We start from the raw sequence: 18,733 nt of genomic DNA on the forward strand, positions 1-18,733 counted from the left end.
AAGGTCCATCATCTGTAATATCTTAATTTGGTGAACCGGAGCTGATATATGTTTATATGAAAACATCCTAATGTAATTAGTAATTTTTAATGGCTACTCAGTTCTCATTTTCTGCATGAAGCTATATAAAATGTGCATACAAAATGTCTATAATTAACATGTTGTGACAATCCATTTTTTCATTCTTTTAGGAAGCAAAACCAGAGATGGAGTCGTACAAGGAGTGGCTTCAGGTCAGTGTCACCATTGTATTGAAGCTCTGTTGTTAGTGCCGCTACAAAGACTGCTAATCTGTGACACAGCACCTCGGGCGGTCATGCAGCCAGAGCCAGCTCTGGTCATAATAGGATCAAAAGCTAACGGGTGACTGAGATCACCCAGGCTGAGCTAATGCAATTAATACAAGTAGCCACTGCTCATCTTCTGCATGTTTACATCCACACTGAAAGAAGAAACATGAGATGTGCATAAATTTATCCTATGATATGACAGACAAGCAGATTGTTAGGTCACGTGTGGGTTTGAACATACGGAGCTGTGCAGATTCAATGCATAATATTTTACATAAATAAAATGAAATTTTTGCAGCCTCTAGAACAAATAATTTTGAAAGCATCTCCCGAACCTTTGGTGTATCTGCAGAAGTGATACACTGTATGTCACACCATAAATGTGTTGGTTTACTACTAGTTAGTGAATGTAGAGATTACCACGGGTATACAATGGCTCACTTACATGAGCGTATAACTTGGAAAAGTGCCATCTGATGTTTTTTCATACTCAGACCAATATTATTCTATGGGGCAGTGCAAATTAGCGAGTGGCAGTGCAAATCGGATGGCATGCACCCATTAAAGTCTATGGGTACGTGCAGGGCCGTATTTGCCACTAGGCACCCGTGGTCCCGTGCCTAGGGCGGCACGTTGCGGGGGGCGGCACTTTCTGGCAGCAAAAAAAAAAAAAAAAAAAATATATAATTTTTTTTTTTTTTTTTACATCCCCGCCCCCCGTCCCTCCCTCCGTTACACTCGGCTGTGTTCCGGAGGGGGGGGGGGGGTTGGGAGGGAGGACAGGCGCACTTCTGCTGTCTATTTAAATACATGGCGGGCGCCAGGCATAGTGAGCTGACTAACCCCGGAAGTTCCATGGCCTGCACTTCCGGGGACAGTCAGCTCACTGCCCCATGCTGCAGCGTCCAATCCTGCAGATGACACACGCCGCGGAGGAGGACGCGTCTGCAGCTGGAGCAAGCCAGAAGAGGAGCCAGCCAGAGCAGGGCGGCGGGCACCGGAGCAGGTAAGGCAGAGGCAGAGCCTAGAATGTATGGGCTCCTTACAGGTTAGTTGATGATCGTTGCAAATTGCGATGCCTCTTTTTGTCCACTGTAATCATGCAAGGGGAGGCTGGGGGGAGAGAGGCTGAGGCTGGGGGAGGCTGGGAAGAGAGAGAGGCTGGGGGGAGGCTGGGAAGAGAGGGAGGCTGGGAAGAGAGAGAGAGGCTGGGGGGAGGCTGGGAAGAGAGAGAGAGGCTGAGGCTGGGAAAAGAGAGGCTGGGAAGAGAGAGGCTGAGGGGAGGCTGGGAAGAGAGAAAGGCTGAGGCTGGGAAGAGAGAGAGACTGAGACTGGGGGGAGGCTGGGAAGAGAGAGAGGCTGAGGCTGGGGGGAGGCTGGGAAGAGAGAGGCTGGGAAGAGAGAGGCTGAGGCTGGGGGGAGTCTGGGAAGAGAGAGAGGCTGAGGCTGGGGGGAGAGAGGCTGAGGCTGGGGGGGAGGCTGGGGGGAGAGAGAGGCTAAGGCTGGGGGGAGAGAGAAGCTAAGGCTGGGGGGAGAGAGAGGCTGAGGCTGGGGGGAGAGAGAGGCTGAAGCTGGGGGGGAGGCTGGGAGAAGAGAGGCTGATTCTGGGGGAGGCTGGGAGGGGGAGGCTGATGCTGAGGGAGGCTGGGAGGCGGGAGGCTGATGCTGGGGGAGGCTGTGAGGAGGGAGGCTGATGCTGGGGGAGGCTGGGAGGAGGGAGGCTGATGCTGTGGGAGGCTGGGAGGAGGGAGGCTGATGCTGTGGGAGGCTGGGAGGAGAGAGGCTGATGCTGTGGGAGGCTGGGAGGAGAGAGGCTGATGCTGGGGGAGGCTGGGAGGAGAGAGGCTGATGCTGGGAGAGGAGGGAGGCTGATGCTGGGGGAGGCTGGGAGGAGGGAGGCTGATGCTGGGGGAGGCTGGGAGGAGGGAGGCTGATGCTGTGGGAGGCTGGGAGGCGGGAGGCTGATGCTGGGGGAGGCTGGGAGGAGAGAGGCTGATGCTGGGGGAGGCGGGAGGCTGATGCTGGGGGAGGCTGGGAGGCGGGAGGCTGATGCTGGGGGAGGCTGGGAGGCTGATGCTGGGGGAGGCTGATGCTGAGGGAGGCTGATGCTGGGTGAGGCTGGGAAAAGGGAGGCTGATGCTGGGGGAGGCTGGGAGAAGGGAGGCTGATGCTGGGGGAGGCTGGGAGGAGGGAGGCTGATGCTGGGGGAGGCTGGGAGGAGGGAGGCTGATGCTGGGGGAGGCTGGGAGGAGGGAGGCTGATGCTGGGGGAGGCTGGGAGGAGGGAGGCTGATGCTGTGGGAGGCTGGGGGAGAGAGGCTGATGCTGGGGGAGGCTGGGAGGGGGAGGCTTGGAGGAGGGAGGCTGATGCTCAGGGAGGCTGGGAGGCTGATGTTGGGGGAGGCTTAGAGGAGGGGGGCTGGGAGGAGGGAGGCTGATGCTGGGGGAGGCTGGGAGGAGGGAGGCTGATGCTGGGGGAGGCTGGGAGGAGAGAGGCTGATGCTGGAGGAGGCTCATGCTGGGGGAGGCTGGGAGGAGAGAGGCTGATGCTGGAGGAGGCTCATGCTGGGGGAGGCTGGGAGGAGAGAGGCTGATGCTGGAGGAGGCTCATGCTGGGGGAGGCTGGGAGGAGAGAGGCTGATGCTGGGGTAAGCTGGGAGCAGGGAGGCTGATGCTGAGGGAGGCTGGGGGGAGAGAGGCTGATGCTGGGGGAGGCTGGGGGGAGAGAGGCTGATGCTGGGGGAGAGGCTGCTGCTGGAGGCGGGGGGAGAGAGGCTGCTGCTGGGGGAATGGGAGAGAGGGGCCAATGCTAGAGACAGAGGACAAGGGTTGAGGGATAGAGCAATGACAATATCGATGGGGGGGAGTGTAAGGACTCAGAATAAGAGGGGGGCAGCATTGGGAGCTCATTATGGAGAAGGGGCAGCATGTGAGGGCTCAGTATGGAGTGGAACAATGTAGGGGGAGTCAATATCAAGAGTGGGGTAGTGTGTGTGTGTGTGTGTGTGTGTGTGTGTGGGTCTCAGCATAAGCGCTAGTGTGGTGGTCTTAGTATGATGAGTGGGGCAGCATGGAGGTGTCATTATGGAAAAGAGGAAGGCACCATTAGGAGCTCATGGAGAGGGGCAGCATGCATGGGACACTGTGAGGAGGGGGCAGCATGCATGGGACACTGTGAGGAGGGGGCAGCATGCATGGGACATTGTGAGGAGGGGGCAGCATGCATGGGACATTGTGAGGAGTGGGCAGCATGCATGGGACACTATGAGGAGGGAGCAGCATGCATGGGACACTGTGAGGAGGGGGCAGCATGCATGGGACATTGTGAGGAGGGGGCAGCATGCATGGGACATTGTTAGGAGGGAGCAGCATGCATGGGACATTGTGAGGAGGGGCAGCATGCATGGGACATTGTGAGCAGGGGGCAGCATGCATGGGACACTGTGAGGAGGGGGCAGCATGCATGGGACATTGTGAGGAGGGGGCAGCATGCATGGGACACTGTGAGGAGGGGGCAGCATGCATGGGACACTGTGAGGAGGGGGCAGCATGCATGGGACACTGTGAGGAGGGGGCAGCATGCATGGGACACTGTGAGGAGGGGGCAGCATGCATGGGACATTGTGAGGAGGGGGCAGCATGCATGGGACATTGTGAGGAGGGGGCAGCATGCATGGGACATTGTGAGGAGGGGGCAGCATGCATGGGACACTGTGAGGAGGGGGCAGCATGCATGGGACACTGTGAGGAGGGGGCAGCATGCATGGGACACTGTGAGGAGGGGGCAGCATGCATGGGACATTGTGAGGAGGGGGCAGCATGCATGGGACATTGAGGAGGGGGCAGCATGCATGGGACATTGTGAGGAGGGGGCAGCATGCATGGGACATTGTGAGGAGGGGGCAGCATGCATGGGACACTGTGAGGAGGGGGCAGCATGCATGGGACACTGTGAGGAGGGGGCAGCATGCATGGGACATTGTGAGGAGGGGGCAGCATGATGTGAGGACAATGTGCAGATCATATTTCATAATTGAGGAAGGTGTGGTGGGTATAATTTATAAGGGAGGGCAGTGTGTAGTTTATTAGGGGCAGTGTGACAGTCACAGTATATAAGTGGGGATGGTGTGGTGGAAATATTTTATACTCATGCTATGTTTTGATGTGCCCGTGGTGATCCCCATTGGGGGGGGGGGTTAGTGCCCTTCGTTTCTCATTGATACTTTTTAGGCTATGTGCGCACGTTGCGCAAATACATGCAGTTACGCTGCGCTTTGTAGCGCAGCGTAACTGCATGCGTCCTGCGTCCCCTGCACAGTCTATGGAGATTGTGCAGGGGCCGTGCGCACATGGCGCTTTAGAGCGCAGCGCTTCGGCTACTGCCGAAGCGCTGCGTAAAAAGAAGTGACATGTCACTTCTTTCCTGCGCTTTGCCGGCAGCTCCTGCTCTGTCTATGGGAGGAGCTGCAGGCAGAGCGCATGGAATCGGCGCTCACTACGGACATTTTCTGCAGCGATTAGAAGCGCACATGTGCTCTTCAGATCGCTGCAGAAATTTCTGCAGTGAACTGTACGCAACGTGCGCACATAGCCTTAAAGTGTTTTACAGAGTAGATCTGCCTTAAACAGATGTCGTGTGCGAAAACTCAGTTTTACGTTGTCAATAAGGGGTGCGACCACTTAAAGTGCCTAGGGCAGCACGAAGGCAAAATACAGCCCTGGGTACGTGCAAATCATCGGCATGCAGTAGGATGACATCCAAGGGCAGTCTAATTTCGGTGGACTCAAAGAATAGAGAAGGTGGAGATATTTTGTTCTCCATCTTCTCTTCACCTGTGCTATGAGTCTCTCATCCAAGAGAATCAGATCACAGTAAGGGAACTCAGATCAGAGTTCATTTGAGTGTCATTAAAGAGGTTGTCCACTACTTTAACATTGATGTCCTATCCTTAGGATAGGTCATCAATATCTGAATGGCTGAGGTCCGACACCTGGCATCCCTGTTTATGGCGCCGGCTGCGACAGGAAAGAGCCAGAAATGCTCAATACCGGAGCTGCCCTGACAACTGATAGCTGCCATGGCCGGGTACTACACATGCCCCCACTTTTTAAATGAATAGAAGGTGGATGTGCAGTACTCGGCCGTGATCACTATCAGAGGATGGGGCAGCTCCGGAACTGAGCATTTTCGGCTACCTGCTGCCGCTGCTAGCACAGAAAGCATCTGATAAGTGGGTGGTGTGGGGTGTCGGACCCTGGCCAATCAGGTATTGATGACCTATCCTAAGGATAGGCAGTCATTGTAAAAGTAGTGGACAACCTCTTTAACATAATTGATTCAATTTTCTCACAGAGAGAATATACGCATCTGTGAATGTAGAACTGGTGGAGGAAGGTTGAACTAGATGGACCTAGGTCTTTTTTCAACCTTAGTAACTATGTAACTATGTAACCATGCCTAAAATGAGGTCCCCTTCTGGTGTTTCCTAATATTACAAAACACATACTGGTAAATACCTGCGACTGAACATGGTACTTGTTTGTTACATCTCCTTTCCATATTCTGCCTCATCTATGCATAGTTACTCACCTCCCATTAAAATATGGGCTTCCTATAATTGCCACATAGTCTATCGTTACGGTAATTTGCCCTTGTATGTTAGATTTCATAATCATATGTATTACTGTATAAGATACCAACCTCTTACAAGACGTTTTCTGTTAGGACAGAATATTTGGATCTTATAAATGAAGGTCTTAGATGTCTAACACATTCAAAGACTACAATGATTTAAGTAAACCACTTATTTGGGCCTTACTGGTTCTGTTTGCTGAGATCCAGCTGGTGTTGGAAGTATTACAGGCAATGCTTCATAGGAAAAACTATTTAGTTCTCTTTTAGAAAATAATTAAATGTCCTGTTTAGTGATATCGTTAGGTAGCTATAATGTAAATCAATGCCTGGGTCATAAAAAAGCACTTTAGAACTCGACTATGAATTTCAGCCAAACCAGAGATGCCAGTCAACAGAGAAGAGCACTGGTTGGCTGGGTGAGATGCTTTTGATGCATCTTTCAAAGGATAAGATTGTATGCCCATGATAAGTTTTTGGTGAGTTAATGACGCTATGTATGTATTTTCCCTGGGTCAAAAACGCAACGTCTTACAGTTCCAAGAAAGTGGATGGAATTTACAGAAATCTCCTGCCCACTGGGCTTCTTTTTCAAATCCACAGCATATCAATTTTGCCCACAGACTTGAATTAAATGCAAAAAATCCACAGGTAAAAAATGCCACTTCCTTTTTAGTGCTTTACCTCGGTGGAAATGTATTAAAAACACATGTAATCCACACCTAAGAGTGGTAAAATAGCTTTGGCAAAGTTAACAGGAAGTATTATAAAAAAGCTGCTTTATTGATAACATAACATATTAATAAGAGACAAAAAAATGCACCATCAAAAACGTGATGAAAATGTATGTTAAAAAAGCGCACACAAAAACTAATTTAAATAATAGCTGCAGGAATTCTGCACCAAAAACTCACCAAAAGCTCAACGTGGGAATGTAGCCTTAGGTATGTGCACACGTTAATGCGTTGTCCATTACCAGGCCAACCCCTTATGATTCCAAATGTTTCGGCCAAGTAAAATAAAAAAGCCTATACTCACCTCACGTACTGGCTCCATTACAGTGGTGCCAGGACTCACCTGACGTTGTGATGTCACTCGAGCCCTATGTTCACTCAGTGCCGGCTTCTCTCTCTCCGCCTTTGGACAAATAAGTTAATCAACAGCAAGTGAGCGCTGTGGCTGCCGCTCACTTCCTGTTGATTGCTCCTGTGTCCAAAGGCGGGGAGACAAGTGATGGTTCTGATTGGATGCGGAGCTGACATGATGTCACAACATAACAAGACCCCAGTACCGCTGAAACGGCACAGGCATGGGAGGTGAGTATTGGCTTGTTTATTTTACCTGGGGGAATCAGAAGGGGTTGTATTAGTAGTGGACAACCCCTTTAAGTATTTGCAGCGGAAATTTCTCCACCATTTCTGCATCTCTTGGCAGGAAAAATGCTTTGTAAAATAGGTGCGCTTTTGCTGTGTTTTACTGCTTTTTTGATACATTATTTTACATGCGTTTTTTATGCAGATTGTTCCCCACTCATTAGCAGGAGTGAGATCTGCAGTAAAAAAGCTGAACGATGCAAATTTAATTCTGCTGAAGGTAAAAAATAAGCAACGTGTGAATGAGACTTCAGGAATTTGATACATTTTGCTGGTATGAGGAAATCCTTCAGGTTTTGTGAAAAATCTGCATGCACAGAAAAAAAGGCAACAAAACCATAACTTGTACACAGGCCCTAATGGAAGAGTGATTTCAGAGACATCTCACTGATCACCCAGTCACTCAGAAGTGAAAAATGATTGGTGGCTCTGGTTTGTCCAACATCATAAACTCGTTTCAAGAATCTTTAGAAGGGAACCTGTCACTAGATTCATAATGCCCGAAACACAGGCAACATGAATATAGAGCCTTTTGCACGAGTGGAGCAAGGTAGTTTTACTCTAAAACGCCACAGTATTGAAAAGCCAACTGGAGAACAATACAGTTCATTGCGAAAGTATTCGGCCCCCTTGAATTTTTCAATCTTTTCCTACATTTCAGGCTTCAAACATAAAGATAAAACATTTAAATTTTATGGTGAAGGATCAACAACAAGTGGGACACAATTGTGAAGGTGAACAATATTTATTGCTTATTATACATTTTTGTAAAAGATAAAAAACTGAAAATTGGAGCGTGCAATATTATTCGGCCCCTTTACTTTAAGAGCAGCAAACTCACTCCAGAAGTTCATTGAGGATCTCTGAATGATACAATGTTGTCCTAAATCACTGATGATGATAAATATAATCCACTTGTGTGCAATCTTGTCTCCATGTAAATGCACCTGCTCTGTGATAGTTTCAGTGTTCTGTTTAAAACACAGAGAGCATCATGAAGACCAAGGAACACAACAGGCAGGTCCATGATACTGTTGTGGAGAAGTTTAAAGCCGGATTTGGTTGACAAAAGATTTCCAAAACTTTAAACATCCCAAGAAGCACTGTGCAAGCGATCATATTGAAATGGAAGGAGATTTACAGTGGTATGATACTATCAAGACCATCCAAACTTTCATCTCAAATAAAGAGAAGACTGATCATAGATGCAGCCAAGAGGCCCATGATCACTCTGGATGACCAGCAGAGATCTACAGCTGAGGTGGGAGAGTCTGTCCATAGGACAACAATCAATCGTAAACTGCACTAATCTGGCCTTTATGGAAGAGTGGCAAGAATAAAGCCATTTCTCAAAGATATCCATAAAAAGTGTTGTTTAAAGTTTGCCACAAGCCACCTGGGAGACACACCAAACATGTGGAAGAAGGTGCTCTGGTCAGATGAAACCAAAATTGAACGTTTTGAGCACAATGCCAAATGATATGTTTGGCGTAAAAGCAACACAGCTCATCACCCTGAGCACACCATTCCCACTGTCAAACATGGTGGTAGCAGCATCATGGTTTGGGCCTGATTTTCTTCGGTAGGGACAGGGAAGATGGTTAAAATTGATGGAAGGATGGATGGAGCCAAATACAGGACCATTCTTGAAGAAAACCTGTTGGAGTCTGCAAAAGACCTGAGACTGGGACGGAGATTTTTCTTTCAACAAGACAATGATCCAAAACATAAAGCAAAATCTACAATGGAATGGTTCACAAATAAACGTATCCAGGTGTTAGAATGGCCAAGTCAAAGTCCAGACCTGAATCCAATCGAGAATCTGTGGAAAGAGCTGAAAACTGCTGTTCACAAATGCTTTCCATCCAACCTCACTCAGCTCGAGCTATTTGCAAAGGAAGAATGGGCAAGAATTTCAGTCTCTCGATGGGCAAAACTGATAGAGACATACCCCAAGCGACTTGCAGCTGTAATCGCAGCAAAAGGTGGCGCTACAAAGTATTAACTTAAAGGGGCTGAATAATATTGCACGCCCCACTTTTCAGTTTTTTACTTTTTACAAAATTTTTAAATAAGCAATAAATATCGTTCAACTTCACATTTGTGTCCCACTTGTTGTTGATTCTTCACCATAACAGTAAAAGTTTTATCTTTATGATTGAAGCCTGAAATGTGGGAAAAGGTTGAAAAATTCAAAGGGGCCGAATACTTTCGCAAGGCAATGTAGGTAGAAACCTGACTAGTTTGAAGATCTCCCCGGGCAGCTTCTCCCTGCCCCACTACAGTTGACTGAAAGGTGTCTTGGACTTTCAAGGTGTTTTTTGAATCATCATAGATGTGTTGTGCGGTGTTCTGCGATGCACCCCCTGGGTATCATGGTGGTTTCGGACTCTGTTCACACTGCACAGTCTGAAAAACTGCCTGAGATTCTTTAGTTGCACAGCCTAGCACATGGGCATCAGCTGGTTCTGGCTTCACTGCTCTCCAGCACAGAATGCGTTAATTTCTGCTGGCCTGTGATCATCTGCTGGGAGCTCAGGCTGCTGATCACCATTTCTAGCCTTTATAAGCTTCTGGATTCTGGGGTTCTATGCTGGATATAGTGCTTTGCTTCCTGGTCCCTGTTGCTATCCATTTGTTTGGTGATCCTCTAGTTCTGTGTGGTGTGTGAGTCCTCCAGTTGTGAAGTTGTGACGCCCTGACAAAATCAGGTTGTCACAGATGACTGCACCCCTCTCCAGGTGCAGGATTCCCTCCTCCTTGGCCCTCCATCACAACCCCACACACAGGTACATACACCACAAAAGCATAGTCACCCCCCCACCAGGACAATAGGGGCACACCAGTAGGCGGGGCCAGGCAGATGGTGACACCCACCTAGGGGTCCTGAGGTGTCAAGGGGAGGGAACAACAGTGGAACAAGACAGTTAGTTAAGTTTGAACAGTGGAAGTGAGAAGAGTGAAGTGGTAGTCAGGGGTTGTAGTTCCCGGACTACCAGACTACCTGAGCTGACTAGGTGGCAGACGGCAGAGCAGGGCCACAGGCGAGAGAGATCCGGTCACGGGAGACCTTAAGTGGACCGGGGCAGGGTTGTAGCCCCTGGTGCCGACAGCGGGAATGCAGTCCGGAGGCCGTGCACTGTCGAGGTACCTGGACCCTAGGGCGAGGACAGCTGCAAGCACCTTGTCAATTAGCAAGCAGGGGACAAGATTCCAAGTCTTGTCCCACCATCAGCCCAGATAGAGGGAGACGGAAGCCCAATGCAGGGGATAGGGCGTCTGGAAGTGCCTGCAAAAATCCCAAAGATCAGATCTCGCGGGCCACAGCTCCCACAGCAAAGACACCGGGAGTGGACATTTCCCGTTTCATGTGAACTAGTCAACACACGAGACAACAACACAGAAGTGCAGGAGGAAGGGCCCCTGTTCTTTCTACCAGTGTCCGAGACCTGAGCACACCCCTCCGGAGGCTACCGGTATCCGGCACTTGGTTTACTATCTGGACTTTGTGTGACTTTATTCAAACAGTGAGTACACCGGTATCAACCGGTACGACCCTTCAGACTGCGTCCCAGCACTTCACCTACACCTGGGCCCCGGGACAACACCTCCCCTACCCGTGCAGGGGATACCATCCTGCTGCCCCGCTCCATGAGCCCCGGGCACCCCATACCAAGGCAGCGGCGGTGTCACCAACAATCACTGCAACCCACTGGTGGCGTCACTGACAAACTCTCCCCTGTAAATAATCCCCTTTCTTTTCAGTTGTGGGCGACGGATTGCAGCGTGAGCCCGGGTCCCTCTGCCACTCGAGCCACAGCAACCGCCCGGATCCGAGCATCCCGAGCAGCCCCTGCCATGGTCTGTCCCCCGCCTGCAACTAAGTTATTTCCTAACCCCTTTTGCGTTACTCCTCAGTTCACATATTCTCCCTCCTTTTGTGTTTGAGTGCAGTGTACACAAGTTTTCGTCTACCCTTGTCTGTGACTATTTGTGGGGTTTTGTTTACTGAGTTTCTGGCCCGCTCCCTGGCTTGGACAGGAGACAAGGCCATGTTGGAGGCTCAAGCCTGACTACCATCAAGCCTACCTCAAGATAAGGGCAGCACAGGGGCCCCAGTCTTAGGGTCAGCCTAGGAGCCCCTGTTCCATCCATACACCACTGTGACAGGATGTCAGAGTATCATGCAGCCAGGCTCTGATTCCTACTACCCACAGTTCGCGCACCATGAATCTAGTGACAGGATATACAGACATTGACATATGCAGAACTTATCTATAGGTGGCGCTGGCGAGGCAATTTCATTTTTTTAGTGGACCCCTTTAAAAATAGATTTCTCAGTAAGTAGCCTGCATAGTTTGGTTTTCTGGAGCTCAATAACTACAATCACATATTCCCATAAGAGTAGTTCTAACATTATCAAGTTGAAAACACGATTATTGAGACACCACATAAATATAGTATAATATTGATTTTTTGCTACATGTAATAATAATAACAATCATTTCTGAGCGCATCTTAATGTGAAGTGGTGAGTGTGGGACATATTTGCCTTTTTCAAGCTACGAAGTAGTGAGGAAAGTAGAGCAAGGCACTGTCACCCTGCTGCATATAACGTTACAGATTTAGGATCGCTTCAGGCTTTGTTACATTATTTAGCTTGCTAACTTTTTCAAGCCTAATGTTTCTTTTGTAACTCGACTTGTTACCTGAAAGTTTATAAATAGTGCGAGTGTGCAGGCAAGGCTTCTAAGGAGTAACATTCGGAATTTAGTAGTCATTTCTGTATGGACTTTTATACTGACCTAATTTAAGACATCCTATCTGATTGTTATAGTATACTGATTATATTTACCGCTAATCAGGAAACGAGCATACATAAGAACACTTGTTCCTGATCATCACGTGCCATTGATCAGTCTGCCATTAAAGCCTGCTTTACACAAGTCGATATCTATCGTGCGATAGCACGAGCGATCGTACCCACCCCCGTTGTTTTTGCGTCACGGGCAAATCACTGCCCATGGCGCACAAACTCGTTTAACCCCCGTCACACGCACTTAACTTCTGGACGACCTCGGTGTGGGCGCTGAATGTCCACTTCCTGAAGTGGGAGGGACGTTCGGCGTCACAGCGACGTCACACGGAAGCCAGCTAATAGAAGCGGAGGGGCGGAGATGAGCGGGATGTAAACATCCCGCCCACCTCCTTCCTTTCACATAGCTGGCGGGTGCCGCGGGACGCAGGTAAGCTGTGTTCATCGTTCCCGTGGTGTCACACGGAGCAACGTGTGATGCCACGGAAACGATGAACAACCGGCGCCATTTTAATGAAACCATTTTATGAAACCTAGCGACGAGTACACGACTCACGATTTGTGAGCGATACTGCGTCACTAGGAGGTGTCACACGAGACAACGTTGTGAACGATGCCGGATGTGCGTCACGAAAACCGTGACCCCGACTATGCATCGCACGATAGCTTGTCTCGTGTAAAGCACCCTTAACTCTATGCTCATTTGTTGGCCGATTGGATACATGCATGTCATTAACTCATTGTTCGTATAACATCACCAACAGACCATCAAAATGCATTCTGTATGGGGACAGATCATTTTTCCCCCTCATAATTGTGTCGTCAGTGTGAACAGGATAATAAACAAGCACTAATCAACCTCTATATAGTCTAAAAAATTCTCATTAATGAGCTCCAATTCTTCTCTGACTCAAATGATCAGGGTACAGTGACTTTAATAGAGAAAATTATTATTAGGCTGTGTTCACACGTTCAGTGAGGTTTTTTTTCTGTAATTGGGGTAATGCTACACCGGTTTGCATTGATTTTCAAAGATAGCGGCAAAAACTATGCGGTTTTACTGTGACTGTGCCAAAAACCCACACAGTAGACACATCGTGTGAACATAGCCTTAGGTAAAATATTTATTCCATGTATATGCATGTTTTAATTGGATTGCTCTACTGTGTTTATTGAAGAAGTGCTATTATCCTTGTTCTCATGAAACTTTTTTTTAGAACCTAGGCCCAATGCATTAACCCAATGAGTTCAGAAATACATTAAAGACTACATTACTATTTCAAAAATCAAATAACTTTGCAAAAAGCTTTGATTTAGGATCACTGCCTGCAAATTTGCAGAGTACAAACATAACTTTTCTAATCTACGGTAATTCTGCAGTCATTCCATCAGCTTCTTTAGCATATAGTCTATCTATCTATCTATCTCTCTATTTACACATTTATGTATTTAAAAAATAGGCTGAAAAATATGGTTAGGCTCTTAAACTGCCTAATAAAACCATATAATTGTCAACCAATTAAAGTAGTGAACACCCCTTTCGTAAAGTAATAACCCCTATGCTCGCCTCCAGTACCAGCGATCTTTCAGTAGTGTTGGTACTGGCTCTCCTGAGGTTTGCGTGACAATGTTATGTCTCACAATCCCTGTGGCCAATCAACTGCCACTTCACTGCCCACTTCCTCTGGACATAATTGACAGGAAGCAAGAGCTGGGGCTGATCTCTAACTTCCTCTTGATATCTTAACTGTCTGAAGGAGTGGAAAGTGAAATTTCTGCTCATTGACCGGATATATTTTGTCACATGGGCCTCGGGAGAGCCAGTGCCTACACTGCTGAAGTATCGTCAGCATCAAAAGTGAGCATAGATGTTATTATTTTCCTTAGGCTGGGGTCCAACAAGTGTATATCATCCGATGCAATATTTTAATGACAGTTGGCTCAAGCTCTGCTGCAAGCATGACCCGAGTGTAATTCTACTGTGCTCTGATTCTGTCACATGAGGAAAAGGGGGAAAGATTAATCTCTCCATCTTCTCTACTTCCTGTCTCTGTATATCTGACTGCACTCGGATGTCATCTAAGTTCTGTCCAAGTTTCCCATGCACCCATAGACTTGTATGGGTGCACATGAGCCAAGATACGCTGCCAAAGGCAGCATGTTGCAATTTTTCTCTCATGACGATTCAGCATCAGACAAAAAATTGCAGATCTGCTCTGCTTCATTGAATACCATTGGGCTGAGTGCAATGCAAGATTTTCCCACATTGCACTGGCCCAATTCATATGCTCGGGTGAGCGAGGCCTTAGATGAAACATAGTGATTGAAAAGGGGTTGTCCCAGTAGTTTACAAACCTTTTAAATGGGCTTTCTGGTTTCAGAAAAGTTCTGTCCCCAGGTGCAAGTTATTGTAAAAACAAACTACTGGTGCTGCAGGCTCTGTTGTTTGTCTGTAATGATGACATCACAACGACAGTGCTATAGCTAATCACTGTGCTCAGCTGCTCATGCTATAGACACACAGGTCTGCTGAGCTCTTTACATAAAATGCAGGACTTTTTTTTTTTTTTTTTACACCCAGCTATGCTTTCTGAAACGAAAAAAAATATATATTTAAAGTAGCCTATATTTATAATTAGCATGTGAATTTTATGGCTACAGATAAAACAATGACATAAAAAGTATATCTTATCCAGAATATTTTTGCCACTACACAAGAAACCAGTCTAAATTGTAACTAAAATGATAAATCATGGCTAAGGTTGAGTCTCTGGTTACAAAGCCTTGGATGGAGCCATCCTGAAATATATATTTTAACACAGTAGCAACCAAACGATTTACATTTTTTTTCTAAAGGCTGCTTTACACGCAGCGACATCGCTAGCGATGTCACTGGTGAAAGCACCCGCCCACGTCGGTTGTGCGTCACGGGCAAATCGCTAGTGATGTTGCTGTGGCCGGCGAACCGCCTTCATTCTAAGGGGGCGGTTCATGCGGCATCACAGCGGCGTCAAAAAGTGGCCGCCCAATAGAAGCGGAGGGCGGAGATGAGCGGCCGTAACATCCCGCCCACCTCCTTCCTTCCTCATTGGCGGCGGCCGCAGGTACGATGTTGTTCCTCGTTCCTGCGGTGTCACACATAGCGATGTGTGCTGCCGCAGGAACGACGAACAACATCGTACCTGCAGCAGCAACAATATTTGAAATTCAACGATCAATGATCCGGTGAGTATTTTTGATCGTTAACGGTCGTTCCTGCGTTTCACACACAATGACGTTGCTAACGAGGCCAGATGTGCGTCACGAATTCCGTGTACCCCAACATCTCGTAAGCGATGTCGTTGCATGTAAAGTGGCCTTAAGTGTGATTGTCTGGTTGTTGTGATGCCATTTTCCTGGTGATTTTAGTAAACTGGAAGCAGATGGTTGTCAGCTCTAAAGATGAAATTTGTGTTTGATATTGTTTTATCCCTTTATGTGTTAGTTCTCCATATTTGCTGGGCCAAATGTTTTGCATACTTGGTTATGGGTAGTCTAATTTTGACTAATTTTTGTGTGTGTGTGTGTGTGTGTGTGTGTGTGTTTGTGTATCTTTCGGCTAAAACAAAGACAAACCCAAATTTATCACCAGATGTGAGGAAGCTTATAGTTCTGAGAGTGAAGTGAGGTAAAAGCCAAAAAGATGTAGATGTGGAATTCAACTTTCTCAGAGTCAAGTGTTACACATCATAAAAACAGAAAAAGAAGGTTATGGAACAGATGATAAGCCTAGAAGTGGATGACCACAGAAAACTTCCTCCAAAGTTGATCACATTATTAAGAAAAAGTCTATATCTGTTGTCCAAAAAGTGCAAATTTCACATAAAATGAATGAACAATATTGGGCAAAGTGAGTCGCCAAACTGTGGTGCGATGGATAAAAGCAGCAGCCTTGAATGCATGAGTTCCAGTCAAGAAGTCTTTCATCTCTGCAAAGAACCAGAAGGTCTGACTTGAGTTTGCCAAAGAACACAGCTAATGGAAACACAGATTGGTCTAAGGTGTTGTGGTCGCAAGAATCCAAGTTCAATCTGTTTGGTAGTGATGGCAAGCACCATATACGTATACCGTCAAACTTGAAAACGTACTGATGTAAGGTACCAAACACCTACAGTAAAACATGGTGGAGGCAATGTCAGGGTTTGGGGCTGCATTTCTGCATCACATCCAATTTAATGAAAAATTGGTTAGCAAAGAAAACTGTTTGCCTGTTGTAATGAGGAAGATAGTCACCTAATTTACTCCCTATAGAGCACCTTTGAAGTAAAGCGGGATTGTGTCCAGCGCTTCAGAGTGAAGGATTGTCCCAACAGGTATAAGATTTCCAAGTTTTATTTTCACAACGTGCGCTTAAAAATGACGAATTACATCATGGGCAAGACATCCTCTATACAGAGGAGAGGAGGATATGACAGACACAACGTGTTTTGGCTACTTTATGTAGCTTTCGTCACTTGACAACAGCTACATCAAGTAGCCGAAATGCGTTATCTTTGTCATATACTCCTCTCCTTTGTATAGAGGATGTCTTACCCATGATGTAATTTGTCATTTTTAAGCACACATTGTGAAAATAAAGCTTGGAAATCTTATACCTGTTGGGACAATCCTTCACTCCGGAGATCTGGACACGATCCCGTTTTACTTCATTGCAGACAGGTGGCTACACCTACAGGTCGGTGCGGCATAAGGAACTGAAGTACACAGTGAATGGGTGAGCTGTACAAAAAACTTCTTTTTGTTATAGAGCACCTTTGGGATGAGTTATGGTGATGAGTTGGGGCTCATACCCAAAGCAATAAAGATGAATTGTTGCAGATTTACAAATAGAATAGCGTAAGATTCCCCAAGATGTCTTGACTACCCAAATGGCTTCAATGCCCGTCAGTGTGATGCAGTAATTAAAGCAAGAGGTTATGCTACAAAATACTAAGTGAGGGCATTGGAAACAATTAATTACTCTCTATGTTGTGATCAATAAATAGTATATGCAAAACTTGTGGCAGTCAGTTTGCTTTAATTACCCGTATTTTTCGCTTTATAAGACGCACTTTTGTTCCCCCAAATTTTGGGGGAAAGTAGGGGATGCGTCTTATAAGCCGAATATACGGGGGGGGGGGTGTGTGTATATATATATATGTACACTGCAGCGTCCAGGGGAGGTGGGGGCAGCAGCTCTGGAGCACAGGGGAACGCTGCGGGCTGCAGCCTTTGATCTCCTGCACCCGCTCATATAATATGCACAGCCGCTGTCCATCTCCAATGGTGCTGAAATCGCACCGCAGTGAGGGGCTGGTGAGCGGTGCATATTATATGAGCCTGCGTCCCAGTGTGATGGCACATGCCCCCCCCTGTGTTAGATTTGGCCCCCAGGCTGCTGCTCATTCTAAAATAAAAAAGCTTTACTTACCCCTGCAGCGTTTCTCCCCGTGTCCCTGCTTCCACTGTGATCAGGCAGAGAGCTCAGCCTGCTGTGCCGATCACATGACCGCACTGAGAACCAGGAAGTGGAAGAACAGAAGCACGGAGCCAGACAGGAGGGAGCTCAGCGCTGCAGGAGATAAGGAAAGAGGGTTTTATTTTACTTTGGGCAGCAGCCTAGGGGCCATATCTGACACAGGGGGACTTGTGCGATCTATAGGGGCCATGGGCAGCACTATGGGGGTGATATCTGACACAGGGGGACTTGTGCGATCTATATAGGGGCCATGGGCAGCACTATGGGGGCGATATCTGACACAGGGGGACTTGTGCGATCTATATAGGGGCCATGGGCAGCACTATGGTGGAGATATCTAACACAGGGGGACTTGTGCGATCTATATAGGGGCCATGGGCAGCACTATGGGGGCGATATCTGACACAGGGGGACTTGTGCGATCTATATAGGGGCCATGGGCAGCACTATGGGGGCAATATCTGACACAGGGGGACTTGTGCGATCTATAGGGGCCATGGGCAGCACTATGGTGGAGATATCTAACACAGGGGGACTTGTGCGATCTATATAGGGGCCATGGGCAGCACTATGGGGGCGATATCTAACACAGGGGGACTTGTGCGATCTATAGGGACCATGGGCAGCACTATGGGGGCGATATATAACACAGGGGGACTTGTGCGATCTATATAGGAGCCATGGGCAGCACTATGGGGGCGATATCTAACACAGGGGGACTTGTGCGATCTATAGGGGCCATGGGCAGCACTATGGGGGCGATATCTAACACAGGGGGACTTGTGCGATCTATAGGGGCCATGGGCAGCACTATGGGGGCGATATCTAACACAGGGGGACTTGTGCGATCTATAGGGGCCATGGGCAGCAGCATGGGGGCGTTATCTAACACGGGAACGTGTGCAATCCATAGGGGACCATAGGCAGCACAGGGGAACGTGTGCCATCACAAGGGGGCTATATTCAATATAAGGGGGCCATATCAAGATTAAGGGGGCTAATTTTAGGATGGGGGGCTATGAGGGACATATACCCTATATGATTTGTTAGAGGGACACTGGCATTATAAGATGGACCCCATTTAACATTAAAAAAATAAATTCTCTTTTCCTTCACCAAATTTGGG

At 47.7% G+C, this 18,733-nt stretch overlaps 1 protein-coding gene across 1 annotated transcript in view; it reads left to right on the plus strand.

Annotated features, from left to right (window-relative positions):
• Positions 1-18,733, plus strand: part of SNCB (synuclein beta) — a 131,931-nt gene that overhangs the window by 34,175 nt on the left and 79,023 nt on the right. The window contains exon 4 of the mRNA XM_075342363.1: positions 192-233. Within this exon, the coding sequence (XP_075198478.1) occupies positions 192-233 (42 nt within the window). The remainder of the gene's footprint in view (positions 1-191; positions 234-18,733) is intronic.

Source organism: Anomaloglossus baeobatrachus, chromosome 4 (assembly GCF_048569485.1).
Source record: "Anomaloglossus baeobatrachus isolate aAnoBae1 chromosome 4, aAnoBae1.hap1, whole genome shotgun sequence".
Classification (NCBI taxonomy): domain Eukaryota; kingdom Metazoa; phylum Chordata; class Amphibia; order Anura; family Aromobatidae; genus Anomaloglossus; species Anomaloglossus baeobatrachus.